We start from the raw sequence: 23899 nt of genomic DNA on the forward strand, positions 1-23899 counted from the left end.
GTGCATGTCTTAGAAGGTATCAGAGACACGTATAAAGAGACAGATTTGCAGAGTTTCACATAGTGTGTACTTGAGAAAGCTCTCTTTTCATTTTCCAGAGAAATTTTGAGTTTTGACAAGGATTATTTTCCGAAAAGAACCTCAATTGATATTACAAATGGATATTTTTAATTAGATTAAAGACAGAGTTAAGCATCAGGATTATATACTTGCTGGCAGATAAGATTTTTTATATATCAGCTACTAATATCTACCGTTTCTGGGAAGGTAACTCTTGGATCGCTAGCCGTGATCAGTTTCGTACGCGACACAATAAAGTCGCTTATAACTCAGACACTATTAGATCTACACTAATATAAGCACACATTTTTTAAAGAGCATAAAATGACGAAAAACTTTCAGAGGAAACAATTTTTTCGAAATTGATCTTGTAAAGAATCTGTGGCTAAAAAACTGACCTCACGCGCAACCAATACTGAGTAAAAATGAAAATAACAAGAAAACAATTATATCTAGCTCAAAAATGCACTGAAACCAAATTATAGAAAACAATTAGGCAAACAAAATAAAAGAAGTTCGGATGCTTTAGCTCCAACGGTTACGGAGATATAGTGAATAATAGAAACGGATAAATTTTCGGCTTTCTCCTCCCTACTTCCCTCCCGTGAGATATTTTTTCTGGCATCCGGCATTTTTGTGATCAGTGATGGGTATATATTCCAAAAATATTGGATGCCAAATTGTTACATGATTTGCCCATAAACACGAAGAGGAGAGAACTTTTGTCAAGTTATGCCTAGACTAGTAGTTTCTAGATATTTTTCTGAGATCTCTCTCGTGGTTAAGTGATCAGCGTGGCGGTAGAAGACTCCCGGCGGGAGTACATGTGGTTTGGATTCCACATTAAACTGTAGGTCCACATCTCATATAGCTTCGCTGCTGCAGGGGATTTTAAAATCAAATCAATATTTTTATGACTATCAGATTATACAGGAACATAAACACAGAATATCGAAGATAGTTAAAAAAACTCTCATGACCTTCAGTGGGATTCGAACCCACGGATGATACGTCTCGTGATTCGAAGTCGAACGCTTTTTTTTAAAAAAAAGTTAAATGACTCACCGAACGTGTCTCAGTAACTTACTTGAACTACTTATTACTATTTTACTTGCTTTACTCGTTTAACTGAGGGGGCCGCGGTGGCTCAGTAGTAGAGCGTTCACCTCTGGTGCTTGGGGTCCCGGGTTCGATCCCATCCCCCGCCAAGTGAACCTTGTGGTAAACAAACACCACATGCGTGGGTTTTCTCGGGGTTTTCCCGTTTCCTCCTACTTTTTTCATTTTACATTCATTTCTCATCATCACCGTCTCCTTTAGCCTAGCCGGCAAAACCGTTGGACGTAAAACTTAAAAGATTTCATTTCATTTTCATTTTTTCGTTTAACTGACTTTTCCAATCTCCTAGAACGACAGGGACACGAACACAAAAACATTGAGGACAGTTAAAATCACAAAGCCGGGAATCGAATCCGGAACCCCATACACCAGAGGCGTACGTGCTAGCCAGTAAGACCAGCGGGGAGACAGGCACTTAGCAGGATTTCATGATAGAGGGGGTCCGTGAAAAAATACTGTAGTTATCACACCAGGGGATCGATCAATCTAAACTATTTTACTGGCAACATACCCTTATTGGTTTGTTAGAACAATAAAATGAGGATTTATTAGTAAGTATTTTAATTTTTAAAACTATGAAAAAATATTGAGTAAAAGAATATAAAGAAGTATTGAAAAAGATATAGTCTTCGGAGGTCATTCGAACTCGGTTCTTCTTGTCTTCTTTCTACTTTTTCTTATCTTTGTTTAATGCCGTCAAGGACAGCAACGAGATCTCTTTTGACAGTAAAGATGTCCTATAAAATGGATTAGTGTTGCCGTGAAATTCAAAATGGTTCACATTATTGGTGATATTGGGCATTTTTTAAGTTCTACCTGAGAATCTATCTGATCGAACATGTTTATCGATTGTCATTTGTAGTCCATAAGATTAGCATGGAGATAGACGGAATTCGGAATGCTTCGTTACACTAATATCCATTTTCAACTTGATTTCGCTCCCTGCACACAAAACTCCTCCTAAGAAAGCGTAAGGCTAACCAAACGCTTGCTGTAGCTTTATATTTTTGACGCTGATTCATCTTTTTCTCGCTTCTTTTTGTGTCATCCTTCCTTAATATTTTTCATTTGTTGATTCGAAGGGGAAGGGGGGTCCGGACCCCCCGGACCCACCCCTTGGCTACATGCCTGGGGGAGGGCGATCACTCGGATATTTCCGTCGTCAGCAACTATGCTTCCTTACAAATATAACAGCATCTAAAATAATATAGAATATACAGTACAAATAGCCCAGTGTGAAAACTCCAGTGCTGTTTACAAAAATATGTAGACAAAACTTAACACATTCTCTTTACAGAAAATTTACGTAATGTTCAGGTGTGATTATTATTTTATATAGCCTATTAGACAAAAACTTGAAATGCAATGGCAATATATTTATTTTAAATTGCTTTATTTGAACAATAAAACAAATATTCATTACTTTAACGTCAAATTAACTTAACCTAACGTATAAACTATTAAGTATATTGTTTTTAAAGGAAATGAGGTACGCCATCTATTTTCGCCGCCTGGAACGAAAGTAAATTGCTAGGCCAATGACATGAGAATTCCATAGCCAGCATAAATATTTTGCACCAACTTTGATTTCGTATCAGTGATAGCAATATCCCACTATGAGGGTGTCATTTCGGGAGGCAAGGGGTGAAGTTTCACTCCCTCTGTGTTTGAGAAATACATATTAATCAATCTAACCATGTATAAAACTAAATGAACTGACATAACATAAAAGTTTACTTCTGATTGAAGTGGAAAGTTAAAATTTGACGTGATTGTAGTTTTCTGGAACTAACCAACAGAAAAATTGCCGAAAGTTAATATTTTTAATTTTTAGAAAGTCTATAGAGGCGATGGAGAAATTTCCTATGTAATTTAAATTGGTAATTTTTTTAAACTTATAATCTCATACTTTAGGTACTTGGAATTAGAATAAAAACTTGAAATTCGGAATGTTTGTATGTTTTTGTTAGCGTTATCTAACAAGGCACATTCGCGAAGTGTCCCCTGGATTCGTGTAAAATTGATTCAAATGCGAAGTTCTCCGCGGCCCAATGTGTATTGTACTAATTTTAGCGACCCATACCGGTAATTTGCATATTTATGGACCTTCATATACCCAGAACTAAATGATACACTACTATAACACTCGGGCATAAAATTTGTTTTAGTTTTTTTATATGTAACTGGATATGAATGTGGGCATATGCAAAACAAATTGGGTCAGTACTGCTTCTGTGACACATATTACCCACCCTGGCCGCCATCTTGGATTTGCCATATTGGATTCCATTTTCGGTTATTCAAATGGGAATAGGTGCAAGTGATACATGAAATTCATGTACTATTTTCTCGAAAATTTACTGGTGCAGTGAATTTTGCCGTAGCTTGTATAGTTTGGAAAGTACTGCATGTTAAATCCCTCCAGGCACTTCGCGAATAGACATTGCAGAGAAATATCAGTTACGCTTACGTTTTTGATGTTGACAAATCAAAATAATTTCTAATTGGAAAAATACTGTAGGTATAAAAAAAATCTTTACAACATTGGTGTCATAATCTTATTACATTTCTGTAAATGATTGTTATTACTTCCATGTTATACTATAACAAGAAAGTGTTGTAATACGGTCAAAACACCTAATGTAAATCCAGATACTACCAGGTTTGGGTGAAGATCTATCATTTCCATATTGATGTCTGAGTGTCTGTATGTATGAACGTTCAGAGAATATTTCGTCAACGACAAATCACGTAAAAGATTACGTACACACACGGGTTCTTGCATAACTTTCTATTTGGTTCAATATTTATGAAGTGTAACGGTATGGATTGGCATGAATTTTTAAACCAACCCTCGTATTATTCCAACATCAATTCTTGGAAATGAAATGCGACTAATCAACAGTTGAAGGAGAACAAAGCTCAGGAATTTCTCTCCCAAAAGGTACCTCACTTTTCCAGACAGTCTTACTTCCTCCCGTCAGTCCATATTAAGAAGAAAAATTTTGCTACCCTCGAAAGAAACGCCCACGCAGTGAACTCTCATGACGATGACAGAGTTTTACGTGACAATGTGAAGTCTATCAATAATCGTCGATTATACAACTTATTCGAACAATCAGTGTTTTCAATGTGATTTCTATTAACCTATGAACCATTCATTATACGTTATTAGCAATATTATGAAGTAAAAACTTGATATTTTCTACGAACTATATTTTAACTTAGTCAGTGTATTCTTGCGCTGTGAACTGGCAACTATGTGAGGCGTGAAGAGAAGTGTGTGTGTTTTCCTAGCCACCATGTGAAGCACAGGGTACCTAGTCTTTGACCACTTAAAGTATAGACATACGTAAAGTTTCAGTGTCTAACTACTCTAATTCACAAGTCGCAATGTCAAGGAGAGCATCGTCTTCTTCACCAGTTGTAGTTGACTTCTTTGTATGAGGAAACTTATAGAAGATGATGCAAAACTCATCCTTATGAAATAGTGGACCAGTGAATTGTATACGGCATAGTCGCCGAAACCATCGAGCTGTTATCTTCAAGTAGCAATGCAAACGAAATTTTATTATGAACGTGTATGGGTGTTCACCGTTACGTCTGCCGAAATTGTCGTGCGCGGTTCGTGTCGTTCCGAATTCTTTGGGCCAATACATCATTGAGTAAAATATTATCCACAATTTGCAAATGTTATTATTTTTGATTTATATGTAATCAATACAGTGAAAATGAGTGATAATATAGTGCTACTTTAAAATTCTTGTTATTATTCATGAAATGATGATAGTGCTAACCAAATGTGTTTAATAAGTCATATTTCCTTTTAGAACTTCAATGTGTATAAGTTAAAGTGTATGCGGCATAAAGTGTTTATCAGAAGGTAAGGTACCCATTAACAGAGAAGTTCAAACATTACTTTCGTCTCTCACTATCCATCTGGCGTAGATCATGCATTGCTGTCCCACTTTGTATTCTCTTACAGGCAGCGATCAGCATATCTTGGAGCTGACGCAACAGCGATGGTGGGTAAACGGTTTATGCCTCTGATGTTTAACGCTCGAATCCTAGGACCGTAGGAGTGAGAATATTTGTTTACTTACCAGTTCCTTATTGGATCTATCAGTCTTTGACAAATGAATGATGTTAAGGAAGACTTCAAGAGGGATCCAAGGTTCGAATCCCAATATCATTATATCTGGCTTTCGTTACGTAAACAAACTCCAATCATAAATGGCTTTCCCGAACAGGAACGATTAAGTATCGAACCTAGGACCGGCATTACTTTCATAGAAGTAGCTGACATTTAACATGCAATACCTTGCAGACGGTACAAGCTACGGTGAAACTCACTACACCAACGGATTTCCGACAAAATTGTACATGAATTTGATGTATCACTTGCATTTATTCTCATTTGAATCATCGAAAGTTGAATAAAATATGGCGAATCTAAGATGGTGGCCGGGGTGCGTAACATGTGTCACAGAAGCAGTACTTGATCTAATTTGTTTAGCATATGCCCACATTCATTTCCAGTTACATCTAAAGAAACTAAAACAAATTTTGTGCCCGAGCGTTATAGTGGTGTATGATTGAATTCCGGTATATGAAGGCCTACCAATATGTAAATTACCGGTAAAGCCAAGTATTTTGAATACAAGATTGAGTTAGATCCTGAAGAGCATAACTCTTTCCTCCTATAATATGGAGCTCCATGAACTTGTGCTACCTGGGGCTGCCAGTGCAATTGCCCTACTGACCGAAAGGTCGTGGTACTATTGTATAGATATCAGGGGGCGGATCCAGGACGAACGTTTGGGGTGGGCGGTGGGTTGTAATACTGCTACCTAGAGCTACTTGTAAGAGCTCCAAACTCTGGGATGGGTTTTATTTCTATATAAAATAAGAAAGTCTCCCTTTCTGTGGGGGCTATCGCTCCGATCGGACCCCTGAATCCGCCCCTGATAGATACAAACTTCCCGAAATCATGTTCTTAGTTACCATAGTGTAGTAGCACTATTCCCCAATAAAGTAATATATTTTTTTTTTTAAGTTTGAAAATTTGTGGGCCTGTATTTAACAATATAACCGGAGCACACGAAAATAATTTGAAAAATGTACCGAAGTGTACTGCCATTTGCTTACATTTAGTTAAATTATATTACATTACGTTGGGTGGCGTTACAATAGGCTAGGTTAGGTTTAGTTATGCCTACAAGTCAGTTACCTTCAAAACAAAGGCATGTAAAATTTTACAATTTGGAATATAAAATTTTACAATTTGGACTACTTGCGTATAAATACGGTGCCCAATTGTAAGGCATTAAAACTACAGTGCAAAAAACAAACCACCCTGTGCTAGGTGGCCACTAAGACCACGAATGCTATCTAACCGAAACAGGACGGGGCGAAGCTGGAGAGCCCACGCGGTCTCGAAGGGAGAAGGTGGGAGCAGGTGGGTATGCTCGTGAGCGAGGGTATTGAAAACAGGTGAGTTTTGGCTGGTTTCATACTAATAACACAACTGAAAAAAGTATACCGTGTCTTCCACATAATTTCAACAACTAAGGTTCGTTATTATTGTAGGGGAGCGCGGTAGCTCAGTGGTAGAGCGTTCACCTCCGGTGCTTGTGATCCCTGATTTGATCCCAGCTCGCGCCGTGTGAACTTTGTGGTGGACAAGCACCGTGCTCGTGGGTTTTCTCGGGATTCTCCCGTTTCCTCCCACTTTCTTCATTCCACCATTTTCACTCATCTCTCATCATCACCGTCTCCTTTAGTCTAACCGGCATATCCGTGGACGTAAAAGTTAAAGATTTCATTTCATTTCGTTATTTTTGTAGAATTTCATAAAACTCAAGCACGATATGTCACAATCTTGACATATATGCTACATGTCAACACTGCTTTTCTCACCACTAAATCATAACAAGTGAACCTCTCCGCCAAATAGTTCCTTCGGCCTCCACATATAGTGCCGCTTACAACATCAAAAGCAGCCTACAACAACAACCACCTTCAGCTATTCCCCTCACCTCACTTTCACTCACTCTTTCTCATAATCCAAAATAAATTCAATCATCTGGTAAATTTTGCGAAAATTGATCCGACAATACAGCACTTAACCCCTAATTAAATTAAACTTATTAGTACGTATTTTCCTATTCGCTAGCAATTGAAAACCAAAAATTTTTATATATTAGCGCTCTTTAAAAAAAAATAATGTTTCTTCGCATTCAGTTTTTAATCTCACTTTCACTTACTTGCTCGTAATGTCTACCCAAATACACAAAGAATTTTTCACCGTATCTCTGAACTCGTGGAATTTGTCACTTGGTTTGTATCCTTCGTAACTCGTGCATGAGAATCATGATTCATATTTTCTCGTTGAATAGAAATGTTCTACAGTCTCATGTAATCATAGCATATCCGGTCCCGATTCAGCAGAAAGATTAAATCACTCCATCATTCTTTTGAACACGGTAATCTTTCTTTATGATCAAAAAGTAACATGCAAGATAAATCTGGCGAACAACGGCCTAAAATGAGAAGGTTGATCTTCGATGATTGACTGAATGTTTACCCCCAAAGGAAATTTCGTGGATATTTCTATTATAATTAAAGTTTACACTGTGACAGGCACATCTCATTCAAATTCAAGGAGAATCCCGTAAATATCTCTATTATCCTTAAAGTTTATACTGTGACAGGTACATCCCACTTAAATTCAACGGAAATCCCGTGAATATTTCTATTATTCTTAAAACTTATGCTAACAAGCACATCAAATTGAAATTCAATAAAAAAAAAAACAATCGCGTAGATATTTGCATTACCCATAAAGTTTATACTGTGACAAACACATCCAATTGAAATTCAAGGAAAATCCCGTATATATTTCCATTATCCTTAAAGTTTATACTGTGACTGGCACATTTCTTTAAAATTGAAAGTGAGACATATCTCGGAAAGTACTACATATCCTGCGCTATATACTTGCCAAATTCCGTTGAAATTTAAGAGAAATGCCGTGGGTATTTCCATTATCCTTAAAGTTTATACTGTGACTGGCATATTCATTTGAAATTCAAAGTAAATCCCGTGAACATTTCTATTATGCATAAAGGTTATATTGTGACAAACACATCTCATTGAAATTCAAAGGAAATCCCGTAAATATGTCCATTATCCTTAAGGTTTGTACTGCGACAAACACATCACATTGAAATTCAAGGAAAATCCCGTATATATTTCCATTATCCTTAAAGTTTATACTGTGATAGGCACATCCCATTTGAAATTGAACGGAAATCCCGTAAATATGTCCATTATCCTTAAGGTTTATACTGTGACAAACACATCCCATTGAAATTCAAGGAAAATTCCGTATATATTTCCATTATCCTTAAAGTTTATACTATGATAGGCACATCCCATTTGAAATTGAACGGAAATCCCGTGGGTATTTCCATTATCCTTAAAGTTTATACTGTGACTGGCATATTCATTTGAAATTCAAAGTAAATCCCGTGAACATTTCTATTATGTATAAAGGTTATATTGTGACAAACACATCCCATTGAAATTCAAAGGAAATCCCATAAATATGTCCATTATCCTTAAGGTTTATACTGTGACAAACACATCCCATTGAAATTCAAGGAAAATTCCGTATATTTTCCCATTATCCTTAAAGTTTATACTATGATAGGCACATCCCATTTGAAATTGAACGGAAATCCCGTAAATATGTCCATTTTCCTTAAGGTTTATACTGTGACAAACACATCCCATTGAAATTCAAGGAAAATTCCGTATATTTTTCCATTATCCTTAAAGTTTATACTATGATAGGCACATCCCATTTGAAATTGAACGGAAATCCCGTAAACATGTCCATTATCCTTAAGGTTTATACTGTGACAAACACATCCCATTGAAATTCAAGGAAAATTCCGTATATTTTCCCATTATCCTTAAAGTTTATACTATGATAGGCACATCCCATTTGAAATTGAACGGAAATCCCGTAAATATGTCCATTTTCCTTAAGGTTTATACTGTGACAAACACATCCCATTGAAATTCAAGGAAAATTCCGTATATTTTTCCATTATCCTTAAAGTTTATACTATGATAGACACATCCCATTTGAAATTGAACGGAAATCCCGTGGATTTGTCCATTATCCTTTAAGTTTATACTGTGACAGACACATCTCATTGAAATTCAAGGAAAATTCCGTATATTTTCCCATTATCCTTAAAGTTTATACTATGATAGGCACATCCCATTTGAAATTGAACGGAAATCCCGTAAATATGTCCATTTTCCTTAAGGTTTATACTGTGACAAACACATCCCATTGAAATTCAAGGAAAATTCCGTATATATTTCCATTATCCTTAAAGTTTATACTATGATAGGCACATCCCATTTGAAATTGAACGGAAATCCCGTGGGTATTTCCATTATCCTTAAAGTTTATACTGTGACTGGCATATTCATTTGAAATTCAAAGTAAATCCCGTGAACATTTCTATTATGTATAAAGGTTATATTGTGACAAACACATCCCATTGAAATTCAAAGGAAATCCCATAAATATGTCCATTATCCTTAAGGTTTATACTGTGACAAACACATCCCATTGAAATTCAAGGAAAATTCCGTATATTTTCCCATTATCCTTAAAGTTTATACTATGATAGGCACATTCCATTTGAAATTGAACGGAAATCCCGTAAATATGTCCATTTTCCTTAAGGTTTATACTGTGACAAACACATCCCATTGAAATTCAAGGAAAATTCCGTATATTTTTCCATTATCCTTAAAGTTTATACTATGATAGACACATCCCATTTGAAATTGAACGGAAATCCCGTAAACATGTCCATTATCCTTAAGGTTTATACTGTGACAAACACATCCCATTGAAATTCAAGGAAAATTCCGTATATTTTCCCATTATCCTTAAAGTTTATACTATGATAGGCACATCCCATTTGAAATTGAACGGAAATCCCGTAAATATGTCCATTTTCCTTAAGGTTTATACTGTGACAAACACATCCCATTGAAATTCAAGGAAAATTCCGTATATTTTTCCATTATCCTTAAAGTTTATACTATGATAGACACATCCCATTTGAAATTGAACGGAAATCCCGTGGATTTGTCCATTATCCTTTAAGTTTATACTGTGACAGACACATCCCATTGAAATTCAAGGAAAATCCCGTGAATATTTTCCCATTATCCTTAAAGTTTATACTATGATAGGCACATCCCATTTGAAATTGAACGGAAATCCCGTAAATATGTCCATTTTCCTTAAGGTTTATACTGTGACAAACACATCCCATTGAAATTCAAGGAAAATTCCGTATATTTTCCCATTATCCTTAAAGTTTATACTATGATAGGCACATCCCATTTGAAATTGAACGGAAATCCCGTGGATTTGTCCATTATCCTTTAAGTTTATACTGTGACAGACACATCCCATTGAAATTCAAGGAAAATCCCGTGAATATTTTCATTGTCCTTAAACTTTATACTATGAGACTGTATGTCTCGAGATGAGAGTGGAACCAGTGAGGCATCGAAATTACGTACAGTAGATATCTTTTGCTATGCTACACATACGTATTTCTTTCATATTCCGTTCTCCTAGCAGGTTGTATGTAGTAATTGTGGAAGGATTCACATTTATTGTAGAAAGAACATTTGCTTTTCAACAAACGTGCACTATATAAAAATTTAAAAGCAAATTCAATCCACATCTGTCACGCGTTTCTTTCTTGGAAGTATTTGCAATTTCTTCACGTGGGAGAAAGTAGGACGTGTTGTTAAAAGTATTTGGTAATGGTCAAGTTTCTTTTCGTGACCTCTCGGTCGCTTCAAATGATACTCATGCGTCGTGTTTCGTCAAGGCCAACATGTGACTAGTTTCTTACCTTTTTTTCCTAAATAATTCTTCTTATTATTTAAACGGGTTATGTTGTTTTTCCTTTTGTAAGTGATTCTTAGGTAATCAACCCAATACATTATTTCTTTTTTTGTATTCATTTTGTAAGTAACTAATTACGTCACTTATGAAAGAACTGAGAGTATGGTTATATATTAGTGAGCACAACATCTGTTCGAATGTATGAATGGTACATGATATATCTATATCAAAAGGACGAGTGGATACTCTTTAAGGGAAGCCATGTCGCTACACACCAAAACAAATGAACTGAAATGAAATGAAATCTTTGAGTTTTACGTCCCACGGTTATGCCGGTTAGGCTAAAGGAGACGGTGATTATGAGAAATGAATGAAATGGTGGAATGAAGAAAGTGGGAGGAAACGGGAGAACCCCGAGAAAACCCACGCACACGGTGTTTGTCCACCACAAAGTTCACTTGGCGAGGGCTGGGATCGAACCCGGAACCCCAAGCACCAGAGGTGAACGCTCTACCATTGAGCCACCGCGGCCCCCTCACACTAAAACAAGAATGTATTGTACAGTTCTAGTTCTTGTAAACATGTATTAGAAAATTACACATGTTTTCTTTCCTTAGCCAGCAGGAATACAATTGTTATTTTCAACCATGTGACTACCAACAAGACTTTCCTCTGAAGTTCTTTTATATCAACTGTAGTCCCTCAGTCCCGGGAAGAGACATAGGAAGCTGTATCTTCTCTTTAAAAAATCCCAGTGTTTGCAATTATGGTGGGTTAACCTTTGTGAAATAATTGTATTTTTAAAGGACATTGTAGACTTTCAAATGAAATGAAATCTTTGAGTTTTACGTCCCACGGTTATGCCGGCCAGGCTAAAGGAGACGGTGGTGATGAGAAATGAATAAAATTGTGGAATGAAGAAAGTGGGAGGAAACAGGAGAACCCCGAGAAACCCCACACACAGTGTTTGTCCTGGGGTCGGTGGGGGCTGGGGTCGAACGCGGGTCCCCAAGCACCAGAGGTGAACGCTCTACCACTGAATCACCGCGGCCCCTTTGTAGACTTTCACTTAGGAAACTGCAGCTCTTACTATAATTAGTTTCAGTGTTGTTTATGAGACGAGACGAGACGAGAAATAAACTTTTTGTCTCGTCTCGTAAATTATGTGCAAGTCTCGTGTCGTATACCCTGTTTTTTTCTTAATATCTTCTAGAAGGTCAATTGTATAAGTGAGAGTGCACAAAATAGAACAGATGACTAGTTTTCGACACCTAGGTAGTATTATTAGTGATGATATGAAGTATGAAGTGAAATAAAAGCAAGGATAGGAATGGCGAAAGAAACATTTAGGAGGAAGAAAAAACTATTTTGTGGAACCTTGCATAAAAAGTTCAGAAAATGACTCATGAAATGCTTAGTGTAGAGTAGGCTATTGTACTGTATTGGGCAGAAACATGGACATTACGCAGAAATGATGAAAAACTACTGGAAGCTTGGAAATGTAGGTGTGGAGAAGAATGGAGAGAATTAGTGGGTTGAGCGGAAAACGAATGAGAAGGTGGTAGAAATGGTGGGGAGGAAAAAAGTTTTAAATATAAAGAAGAGGAAGAATAACTGGTTGGGACAATGGCTAAGAATGGACAGTATAGTGAGAGACGTGCTAGAGGGTATAGTGGCAGGAAAGAGAGAGAGGGCAAAGGAGACTACAATTAATGAACGATATTAAAACAGAAAAGGCTACGTGAAGACGAAGAGGCTCGTACCTGAAGACCGTGGAGCATGCAACCTCCTCAGCTGAGGCAAGTGTCCTCCCAATAATGGCAGAATACCTATGATGATGATGATCATTATCATCATTATCATCTAGAAGCTATCAGAATCCTTCCGCGTCACGAAAGATATGATATTAACAACATTTAACATGAAATCATTATTAGAGTATATATTATTAAATGACTTGTGTACCTTTAAACTTTGAGAAATGTTCTGCATTGTGTTTGAGAAATGTTCTGCATTGTGTTTGAGAAATGTTCTGCATTGTGTTTGAGAAATGTTCTGCATTGTGTTTGAGAAATGTTCTGCATTGTGTTTCAGAAATGTTCTGCGTTGTGTTTGAGAAATGTTCTGCATTGTGTTTGAGAAATGTTCTGCATTGTGTTTGAGAAATGTTCTGCATTGTGTTTGAGAAATGTTCTGCATTGTGTTTGAGAAATGTTCTGCATTGTGTTTGAGAAATGTTCTGCATTGTGTTTGAGAAATGTTCTGCATTGTGTTTCAGAAATGTTCTGCGTTGTGTTTGAGAAATACATACACGACGCAAACTTCGCGACGAATAGCTGCTGCCGAATATTGTTTTGCCGTAAGAAAACATATAACAGCTCGCACCTCGCACTTGGCGGAGTTTTCTATTAGAACATAAATTTTGACACGCTATAAAAGTGGAACTAGTGATTAGGAAACCTTCATTCTTCCACAGCTGTGCACGTCTGTGCAAAGATGGTAACGCTGACCCCCACTACTTCACGCATAGTGACCACTCAGAAGTTACTTTCCGGATGCACCTCGTATAAATTGCGGGGAAGTTCGGGGAATATACCTGGCGTTTTTCCCAAAAAAGATTTTGTTCTCCCAAAAGTCCCTAGTTCATTTACTTAAGCGAGATGTGTCTCGGAAAATATGACGTATCCTGGGCTAAATGCTTGTGCAAAGTTTCATTGAAATACGATTAGCATAATGAAGATAACAAATATATATATATATATATATATATATATATATATATATATATATATATATATATATATATATTCGAAACTAGTACAACAAATGTAGCAGTATTACCAGAAACAAACTGAATGTGTGTTTTTTCCTATACAAACACTAACAGATGATACGTGTGAAGTCAGAAAAGTTCCCGACGTAACAAATAAAACACAAAGAATTTGGGAAAACAAAAACTACCTTTATTTTTCAACATGACCTTTTTTTAACTTAATACATTTTCCTCGATGTTCAATAGCTTCGATACTCCGTTTCGTCAAGCTCCTCAAAATAACTATTAACCGTAGAGTCCATTTCTTCATTGTTGACAAATCTTTTACCACCGAGCCATTTTCTCAAGTAAATAAAATAATCCAATGGAGCTAAATACGGCGAATAGAGTGCGTAAGGAAGAAATCCGAACTTTAACTAATTGATTTTGGCCATCGCAATAACTGAGCATGTGAGCTGATATGTGAGCTGATGCATTGTCTTCATGAAACAACATATTCTTTTTCGCCAAACGCGGCCAACTATTTGTTGATTTCATCACTCAAATGTTTGCAATAAGTTTGCATATTCTTGAGGATGGGGATGTCAAGAAAATGAAAAACAAACTTAAAATTTTATTTATATGCTTCTATTTGAAAGTTAGTCTAATAAGAGGTTAGAATCGTAAAGTAGCACACTTAATTTAGAAATTTCTTGAAACAAAAAAAAAAAAAAAGTACTTAACAACATCTAAGTGGAGTGAAAGGTCGAAAACAATATACATTGCTTTCCATGAAAATTGGCAACATTGCACAAATTAACCATAAGAAAATGAAGACTTAGGTGGGGAAAATCTCTTTCTGTATGCAAATTGCTTTTTAACTAGTTTTCGGTCAAACAGGATTCGGCGAAACTGGAATTCCGGTTTCGCCTTATTTGCCCGACTGCCTACGTGTATAATAATTTCGTAACTCAGGTCATTCGGCGAAAGAGGGTAGCGCGGTGGCTCGGTGGTAGAGCGTTCACCTCCGGTGATTGGGGTCCCTGGTTCGATCCCAGCTCTCGCCGTGTGGACTTTGTGGTGGACAAACACCGTGCTTGTGGGTTTTCTTGGGGTTCTCCCGTTTCCTCCCACTTTCTTCATTCCACCATTTCATTCATTTCTCATCTTCACCGTCTTCTTTAGCCTGATCGGCATAGCCGTGGGACGTAAAACTTAAAGATTTCATTCGGCAAAAGAGACAGAACCAGGAGCTACGTTGCTTTTCCTCGGCCCATTCATTGAAAGCTTTCTTCTCGCAAAGTTGTTGAATGTAGGAGACTGAAATATGTCATCAAAAACTGTAAACAATGTTGTATTATAGCATTCCTGCAGCACAATTTCTCTTTATTTTTAAACTTCGTGACATTATATTGCAAGCTCGCAGCCAAAGGGAACCTGCTCTCTCTAGATTTTCGTTGCTAATCCCCCAGACCACAATGTGCCATTATGTGTTTCATAATACAAAAAGTAAAATTTAGACATTTGTAGGAGATGCTTTATCTTATATTCATTTTAATGTTTTCTGATAAATACCACCTTTACCAAGACGTGTCAGGTGAGGAGGATTACAGTAAAATTTAGAGCTATGTCGGCGATACTTCACCACCAAAATTGTCACCCCTACCGAATTGGTGGTCTAAATGGAGTAGCCACACGAATAGTGTTCTGGGAGAAGGCAGCAGTTCTCCAGTAACCAAGTTGGTGGAAATCATAGTGATTGCAGAAAAATGGCATCTCAAGTTTTTCGTCCCACGTTATACCGCCTAAGCTGAAGGAGACGGTAATGATGAGAAATAAATTAAATGGTGATATGAAGAAAGTGGGAGGAAACTGGAGAACCCCGAGAAAACCTACGCACACGGTGTTTGTCCACCACAAAGTTCACTTGGTGCGAGCTGCGATCCAACCAAGGACCCGGTGCACCAGAGGTAGATCCAGCCAAGGACCACAGAGCCACCGTGGCCCTCATAGTGATTGGTACGGTAACTTGGACTTTAGTTTCAGACGTGGTTAGAGTGACTTTCATAGCTGGGATATTGCAGGATGGAAGTCAACGGGAAACCACCACTCTATTTTTACCTAGTATGCTGATAGCAGAAAGAGGACATATGAACAATGTCTTTCGCAGGTCAAAATGTAGTTCCGGAGGTAAAATATCCCACGATTCGGATCTCCGGAAGAGAGATATCTTTGGAATTACGAGAATATAATAATGCGGGGAAGATAGATAGATATATCTTACATCTTTCGGTTTAACGTCCCACGATTATACTCGTTAGGCAAACTGAGACGATGATTACGGCAAGTGAATGATGATGGAATGAGAAAGTGGGAGGAAACGGGAGTACACCGAGGGAACTCACGGATATGACATTGTCCACCAGAAACTAACTTAGCCGAGGATGGAACCACGGACACACGCACCAGAGACAACCGCTCAACTACTGAACCACCGTACCAGCCGGAAGATAGGTAGAAAAGGCAAGACAAACAGGACCAAAAGGCTTAAGGCACAGACATGGAATGTACGTACCATGTTACAGCGAGGGAAATTAGAAAATCTTAAATAGTCCAATGGCAGAATACCTATGGTGATGGTGATGATGATAATGATTAATCACTTTAAGAAAATACGAAATAAGGAAATGGAGAAAACAGAGTTATAGATAAGAGTGAATTACACGTTTTCTCAGCAAAATTTTTACACAAGTTTCTTGGTAATCTTTTAATAATATCATAGATACGATGTAGCGAGTGGAATTCAATAACGGTAATCGTAGTATGCGGAACGGAGCGAAACACACACGGATTTAGAAACGATCGATGTGAGAAAGGATTTAAAAACAAGTGCCGAAACACACGAATTCCGCCTGAAGATAGGAGTCTTTAGTCTATGGGAGACGGATGATTAAGGCAAACGAATGAAGATGGAAAAATTGGTGGAATGAGAAAGTGGGAGGAAACGGGAATATCCTGATAAAACCCACAGACACGATGTTCTCTACTACAAAGTTACTCGGCCGGGGATTGAATCAGGAACCCCACGTGCAAGAGGTAAGCGCTTTACCAATGAGCCACTGTGCCCCATACAGGATGTTCTTTTGAGTGTCTGGATAAACGTTTAGGAAATAGCAGTTAAAAATGGGATTAATAACTCAAATACAATAGATTCTATATTTTTTCCAACATAGCGTTGTTGTTGTTTTGTAGCCTAACGTCCCACGAGACCAGGGGAGACGGTGATTATTAGTTTATGATAATAGCGGAAGGAAGAAAATGGGAAAACGGGAAAATCCCGATAAAACCCACGCACACGGTGTTTTGTATTTCACGATGTCCACTTGTTGTAATCTGGGATGAAACTTGGGCACTTGGGGAGAATACGTTCATTTTGGACAAAAACGGGTGAATTTGGATTCAAACGACATCAGAAGTGTCACTGTTCATCTCAGCGACCCCGAAAACTATGGATTCGACACTAATATTGGTCATTTTCGACTATTTTTAAAAATCTCTCCCCTTCCCCTTCCTACGTTGTACCATCAAAATGAAATCATAAAAAAACATTCCAGGCCCGAATCTCAACTACATCGAAAATTTGATCGAGATCGGTCGGGTGGTTCAGGAATTATGAAGTCACAAGCATAGTCACTTTCATTTTTATGTATATAGATTTTATTTCCGTGTATTTTTTACTTTCAAGCAACTATAGAAAAGATGATTGGAAATAATCGAATTCGAGCTTTAACGAATTTAAACGCTTCATGGTCATTCCATGCCGTAAAGTTATTTTTGGAGATATGTGTGGGTCGATCTATTCATTCGTTCATCTCGATGTATCTACACGCGCCTAGAAGCCATACCGTTCGACGAGTGCAGATCGAATCTTAAACTTTCGATTTTACTCGTAAGCGATTTTTCCCCTGAAATGTCTTTCTACCGCCCAAAATAAGGGTAATTTACTACAGACTGGAAATCGAAATTTTATATTTTCTCAAAAATGACTCCAGCGATTTTGTTTATATTTAAAAAGAATGAATATACCACTATCATCCCTATAATATGGTATAGTTGAACTTTGATAATTCGAAATTGAACGAATAAATTAAAAATTCTAGTTATCGAGTTTTTCGAGTAATCAAGATGGCCACAACAAAAATTCGAGATACCGCGTTCCTCATGAAAAGTGACTATATTTTCTATATAACTCTATAGCTCGAAGTGTTATTTGTTCAACCTCTATATCTCGAATTTTTATTCTTTCAACCTCTATAACTCGAATTTTTATTCGTTCAATTTTTATAAATCCAAGTTCTATTCGTTCAACTTCTATATCTCGAAATTTTATCCTTTCAACCTCTATAACTCGAAGTTTTATTCATTCAACTTCTAGAACTCTAAGTTGCGAAAGTTCTTTAAATTAAATAAGATGATTAATAAAATGAAAATGCTAGACATGCGTAAAACACAATTACAGTAAACATTAGCAACAATGATAATTACGTAAAAGCTTCGAATTATCGAAGTCGTATCAAGAAAAATTCGACTTACAAATATAAACTTCGACTCTTAGAGGTTTGCACATATGAAAGTTCGAGTTAAAGAGGTTTTTAAGTATGATTATGCAACCCTTAAAAGTCGACTTATCGAGGTTATAATTTTTAAACATTCGAGTTACAGAGGTTATTTTAACATTCAATGGTATGGAAAGTTCAAGGGAAAGTGAAAAAATTGGAGTTGTCAAGGTGTTCGAGTTATCGAGGTCCAACTGTAAAAGTAGTTTTCCTAGGTGAAACACAAAACGGATTCTTTACTTTGGGGGTAGGTTCTTTGAGGACAATTGTCTCTAAAACGACTCAGGCGATTTCGTGTGTATTTCATATATAAATATTTCTTTAACAGGCCTACAACACGGCAAAAGTAATTTCTTCTGAAAAATTCACAACGGGTACGTTACTCTTGGAGTATTTTTAAAATTAGTTTTCACAATTATCTAAGGCCATTTTATTCATATTTCATAAATATATATCTCAACTATATATAAAATTACATGAACTCATAAACCCACTGACATAAAATAACGGGAACTTTCGGTTGACGTAGAAAGTTGAAATTTGGGATGATTGAACCTTTTTTGGGAGTAACCCACAGAAAAATTTCCAAAAGCGAATATTTTTAATTTTTAGGGTGTCTAAAGGGGGGATGAAGATATTTCCTATGTTATTTAAATGGGCTTTTTTTTTAAATCTATAACATCATGTTTTAGGTACTTCTAATTCGAATAAAAATTTGAAATTCTGTATGCTTACGCGTAAATGTTTTCGTTAACATTACCTAAGTGATTCTCCAAAAATTAAGTTTCCAACTTTAGAGTGGTTTTATGGCGAACTAAAAAAAATCTTTCCTATGCTATTTATATGAGACATCTTCAACACTCCAAAATGTTTAGGCACTTCCTGTAGGGCTACAAGGATTAAATTTGGTATGATTGTAGCCTTCTTGGACTGACCCGCAGGAAAATTGCCAAAAAGTGAATATTTTTAATTTTTTGGGTGGTCTAAATGGGATTTGAACAAATTCCCCATGTTATTTAAATGGACGTTATTTTAGATCTATAATCTTATGTTCTAGGTACTTGGAATTAGAAGAAAAACTTGAAATTCGGTATGCTTATACATTTTCATTGGCGTTACCTAAGTAAATCACCAAAAATAAAATTTTATAAATAAAACCAGAGTGTGGTGTAAGATCTTTGTCATTCAAAGACCCACAACGCATAATTTTACTCTTGTGAGTGAGTGTATTTCAGAAAGATTGTCTGAATATATCGAAGGTGGTTTTGTTCATATTTCAGAAATAAAAATTTAATTAATTACCCTCTAATGTGATATAAACCATCTACGTCGACAAAAAAATCGAAAATATGTAGTCCAAAATGATCCAAAATCTATAAGATATCTACAAGATATAATTTATTCTAGAATGTGATTTTTTTCTGTACGATATTCGGAAGAAAAAAAAAAAAAAACGACGATTTACTTCATACTTCATATATTTCATTAACACTATAATTTAGTATTTTCGTATTTTCTGATAAAGTAGTTTTCTCTTGGCACAAACTGTAGTTTACTCTGGGAGTAAATTTTATTCAGAATATTTTGTCAACAGTTCATCCGAATTTGTTCATATTTCATCAATAAATATGGACAAGTTGATAACATCTAAGCCTTCCAGCTTCTTTAAAATCTAAAAGTGATACTATATCACATACAACGTTATACAAAAGAATGATCAAATAAATTCCTTCATTCCTTAGCAAATTAAAATTACATAAATCAACTGAAATATATGAACACCATGCCGAATGGAATTGGTCAAACGCACAGCTTCCTCTGGTTTCCTCGCTATATTCGTGTCTGCTCGGGTTTATTTGAAGAAAACATACCTCGTACTACCGACAGCAACTGAATGTTGAACGGCGTTGCACTCTTGCAGAACAAACAATGATTGGACTTCTTTTCCTTGGAGATACACTAAAGGAAGGAAACAGCCTGCTCCGAGTGTTCCATGGAGAAATCGCTACTGATACTCAAGTTTGCCTCCCCAAAAGTTATTTCGTCCGTGTCTTTCTGTCTTTAAGAGTTCTTGCCACGGGTCTGGTGCATGAGAGATAGAAAATGTTTTGCAATTTTGAACAAGGACACCGCCAGCATTAATTTCTTAAGTCTTCATCCCGGCGAAATTAAAATACCGCTAATTTTACAGTATCTTCAAATAGATAAAACATAATTGAAATATGGAACAAAAGCGCCCTAGACAATATTATTTTGCGTGAGGTACCGTTATCACAAGTCACCTAGTGGCTTTCCGTTTTCAGCTGTTTAGAAACGCGAAAATAAATGCCGATTTTCAAAATGGCTCGAAATCGAAAGCAGATAAGTGAGTCGTGATAACGGTATCTCATGTAAAATAATATTGTCTAGGGCGCTCTTGTTCCACATTTCGATTATCTTTTATCTATTTGAAGATATCACATAATAGCTGTAAAATTAGCGGTATTTTAATTTCGCCGGGTTGAAGACTCTTTAACGACAGGAGCAATCGGAGGCTAGAAACATTTTTGACGGGCAACTATTTTTATTGTATCCAAAATAATAGTTTTATATTACTCGACCTACATTGGAATACAGCATATCTGCCGGAGCAGTTGAGGGCCAGACGATACTTCCTGGGGTTCGTCTACCCCTTGCCTACTCTAACGTTGTCACTGATTTTGAATCACCTACACGATACATAATTCAACATCTTAGATAAGCATACGTCATGAAGTGGGGAAAAAATCTTGATAGCCCAAAGCAATATCGTGATTGGTTTCGATTGCCTAGATCAGTGTTCCTCAATCTTATTCTTATCACGACCCCCTTTTATCACATCCTCTTGCCAGCTACCCCCTTATAATTGCTGGTTTGTAATAAGCTTGTGTGGAATTTTTAATATGTCTATTGCGGAGATCTAACGATATGCATCTATTTCTATAATGGTAGAATCCATTTCTTGTATATAGTGGATACAGTGACTTCCATAAAAGCGAATAGATTTAAACCAATTATGGTCAATTCATTCATATTACAAATATTGAAACCTATCCGTCATATTGTTTCGAAATGAATACCATTGACCTGAGTGGTTTTTCTTGCATGGTAACCATTAAAACAATGACAAGAAATTGGTTATCGTTCAAATTACTTGATAATGTGCATCACGAAGATTGAACCGGACATTGCTGCACTAGTGTAATCATAACATGTTCAGGTATCTCATTAGCTTTCAATTTTAATTGTATTTCAATATGTTGAATTTGTAATATTCTGGTATTTCAATATGCAGTTCTCGTTAGTTTCATATCGTACATCTTTCATTTAAGTTGAATTTTAAACAACTCTGCACCTGTTGAAAATGTTTAGTAGATTTTATTTTTGTTTTTGTTGTTCTTAACAGTATGAATAAAAATAAAGATATGCCTATCAGATCAAAATTCAAAATAATATATAAAAATATTTTCCGGTATTATATTCTAACTATATTTATCCCTTCCACCTATCTTCGTGATCCCCAGGGTTGAGAAACCCTGGCCTAGATCCTAAGATACTTAGGTAATCAGTGTGATCTGTACAGAATTTCAGATTTTTTTTTTTATCTTGAAGTTCATTATTCTTGATTCAAGCAGATTTCTTTCTGGCTCTATTGTTTAGTGTGCGTGTCTTTTTGTGCACTGGACGCTGGCCCGGTGAGAGAGTATCGAAAATACTACGTAGTGGTTCAAATTCCACTTCTTTTTGTAAGTCCCGTCCTCGTATAGAGTTTAGGTGAGTTGTTTTTTAGTTTAATGTGCCTTTCAGCAGCAGACTTACTGATTAACGTGGAATCCGAACCACTTGAGCTCCCGCCGGGAATCGAACTCGCGTCTTCCACGCCAAAGGCGCGTACGCTAACCGTTTAACCACAGATGAGCTCCTTCCTTGTATATATAGTGAGTATAGTTGTTGACTGAACTTATAAAATACAGATCAATTAATTGGTTATTATTTTTTCACTATACGATCGGTTGATGGGGGAAAAATCTTCTTCAGCCCAAATCTGGAATCGGAGTCTGGACTTCGTACACGACGTAAAAGCGGGTAATGTTCTTAAAATTAGCGTTAATATTTAACTTCAATTGCAATAGAGTCTAGCGTCCTAATTAAAATGTATGTAACTATTCATGACATAATGCCCAGTGTCCGATATTATGTAACTCTAACGGCCTCTTGTTTTACTTAGTAACTGAGCACTTTCTCCATACAAAAGTAAAATCTTAGTGCTGATTGAAAACATAGTATAATAACAATGTCGTCCTAGATAATAACGAAGTTACTATTGTTACCTGAAGAATTTGAGTGTTATCTGATTTATTCTTGCTTTCAAGGATTATTTTTGAACATAAGAAATTACAAATAATATAACGAAATAACACAAGAAGGGTCTTAGAGTAATTCCATCATATCACAAAAAATAATGAAATAAAGGACTTAGCTAATATGGCTGCCTCCTAATAATATTTAAAACCCGAGAAAGGGTTGAAAGTAAGATGTATTTATTATTTACCCTATATATTCCAGATACCAGAATGTCATTAAGCAATTTATACAGTGTCTAATTTTTCCGTAGTTATCAACATGAATTTAGTTGCTATGTAATTCTAAAGAAAGAAAATACAAAACTGTTTGTAATAAATTTAAGTTTTGTGGCAAAATTACTGTGAAGTTACTATAAAAAGGCGTCAATACTTACCAGAGTGTCCTTCATGGTTTAAAGCTGACACAAATAGATCGGATTGAACCAACACTATTGTAGAAACAACAACAAATATCCAAGAGTATCTCATTGTGAATGTGAACTGTTGATCTATTTAGAGAACTAACTGTAATTGAATCTGTATTCTACGCGTTTACTAGTAGATACTAACTTAACAGCTCTCAACGAACTAAAATACTCTTTCCCTCCAGACCTTTTTAGATACATGACCAAGGTGCAAAGTGACACACAGACCCTTAGGGTAAGTTTTGCACACGTGATTCCATTTTGAATATATGGTATGTTTTCATTTAGCCTTGTTTTGGCCTCGTGTATGTGTGTGTTTGTGTGTGTGTAGGTTTAGTTTTATATAAGAAAAAACTCACTTGTTACGATAACACATCTTATAGGCTATATACTTACTTTCTCTTTTCTTACTAAGCTTCTTAAAACATTGGTTTCTTCTGACTGTCTTTTTTTTTCTTTTTCGTTTCAAAGGCATCATTTCTTTACGTTATGTAACGTTTTAAGCTCAAAAGATCATATGTAGATGCCCCTCTTATTGTTTAGTTAACGATATAAGTACGATGACAATGCTGAATGTGTCGCTTAACATATACTACGTAAATATTTGT

The 23899-nt window shown here is 36.3% G+C and overlaps 1 protein-coding gene across 1 annotated transcript in view; it reads right to left on the minus strand.

Annotated features, from left to right (window-relative positions):
• Positions 1-23560, minus strand: part of LOC145672949 (inactive pancreatic lipase-related protein 1-like) — a 112804-nt gene extending 89244 nt beyond the window's left edge. The window contains exon 1 of the mRNA XM_081742199.1: positions 23262-23560. Coding sequence (XP_081598325.1) covers positions 23262-23355 — 94 coding nt within the window. The 5' untranslated portion in view covers positions 23356-23560. The remainder of the gene's footprint in view (positions 1-23261) is intronic.
• Between the last annotated feature and the right edge of the window lie 339 nt (positions 23561-23899).

The sequence above is a fragment of the Thermobia domestica genome, chromosome 16 (genome assembly GCF_964235325.1).
Source record: "Thermobia domestica chromosome 16, izTheDome1.hap1.1, whole genome shotgun sequence".
NCBI classification, from domain to species: domain Eukaryota; kingdom Metazoa; phylum Arthropoda; class Insecta; order Zygentoma; family Lepismatidae; genus Thermobia; species Thermobia domestica.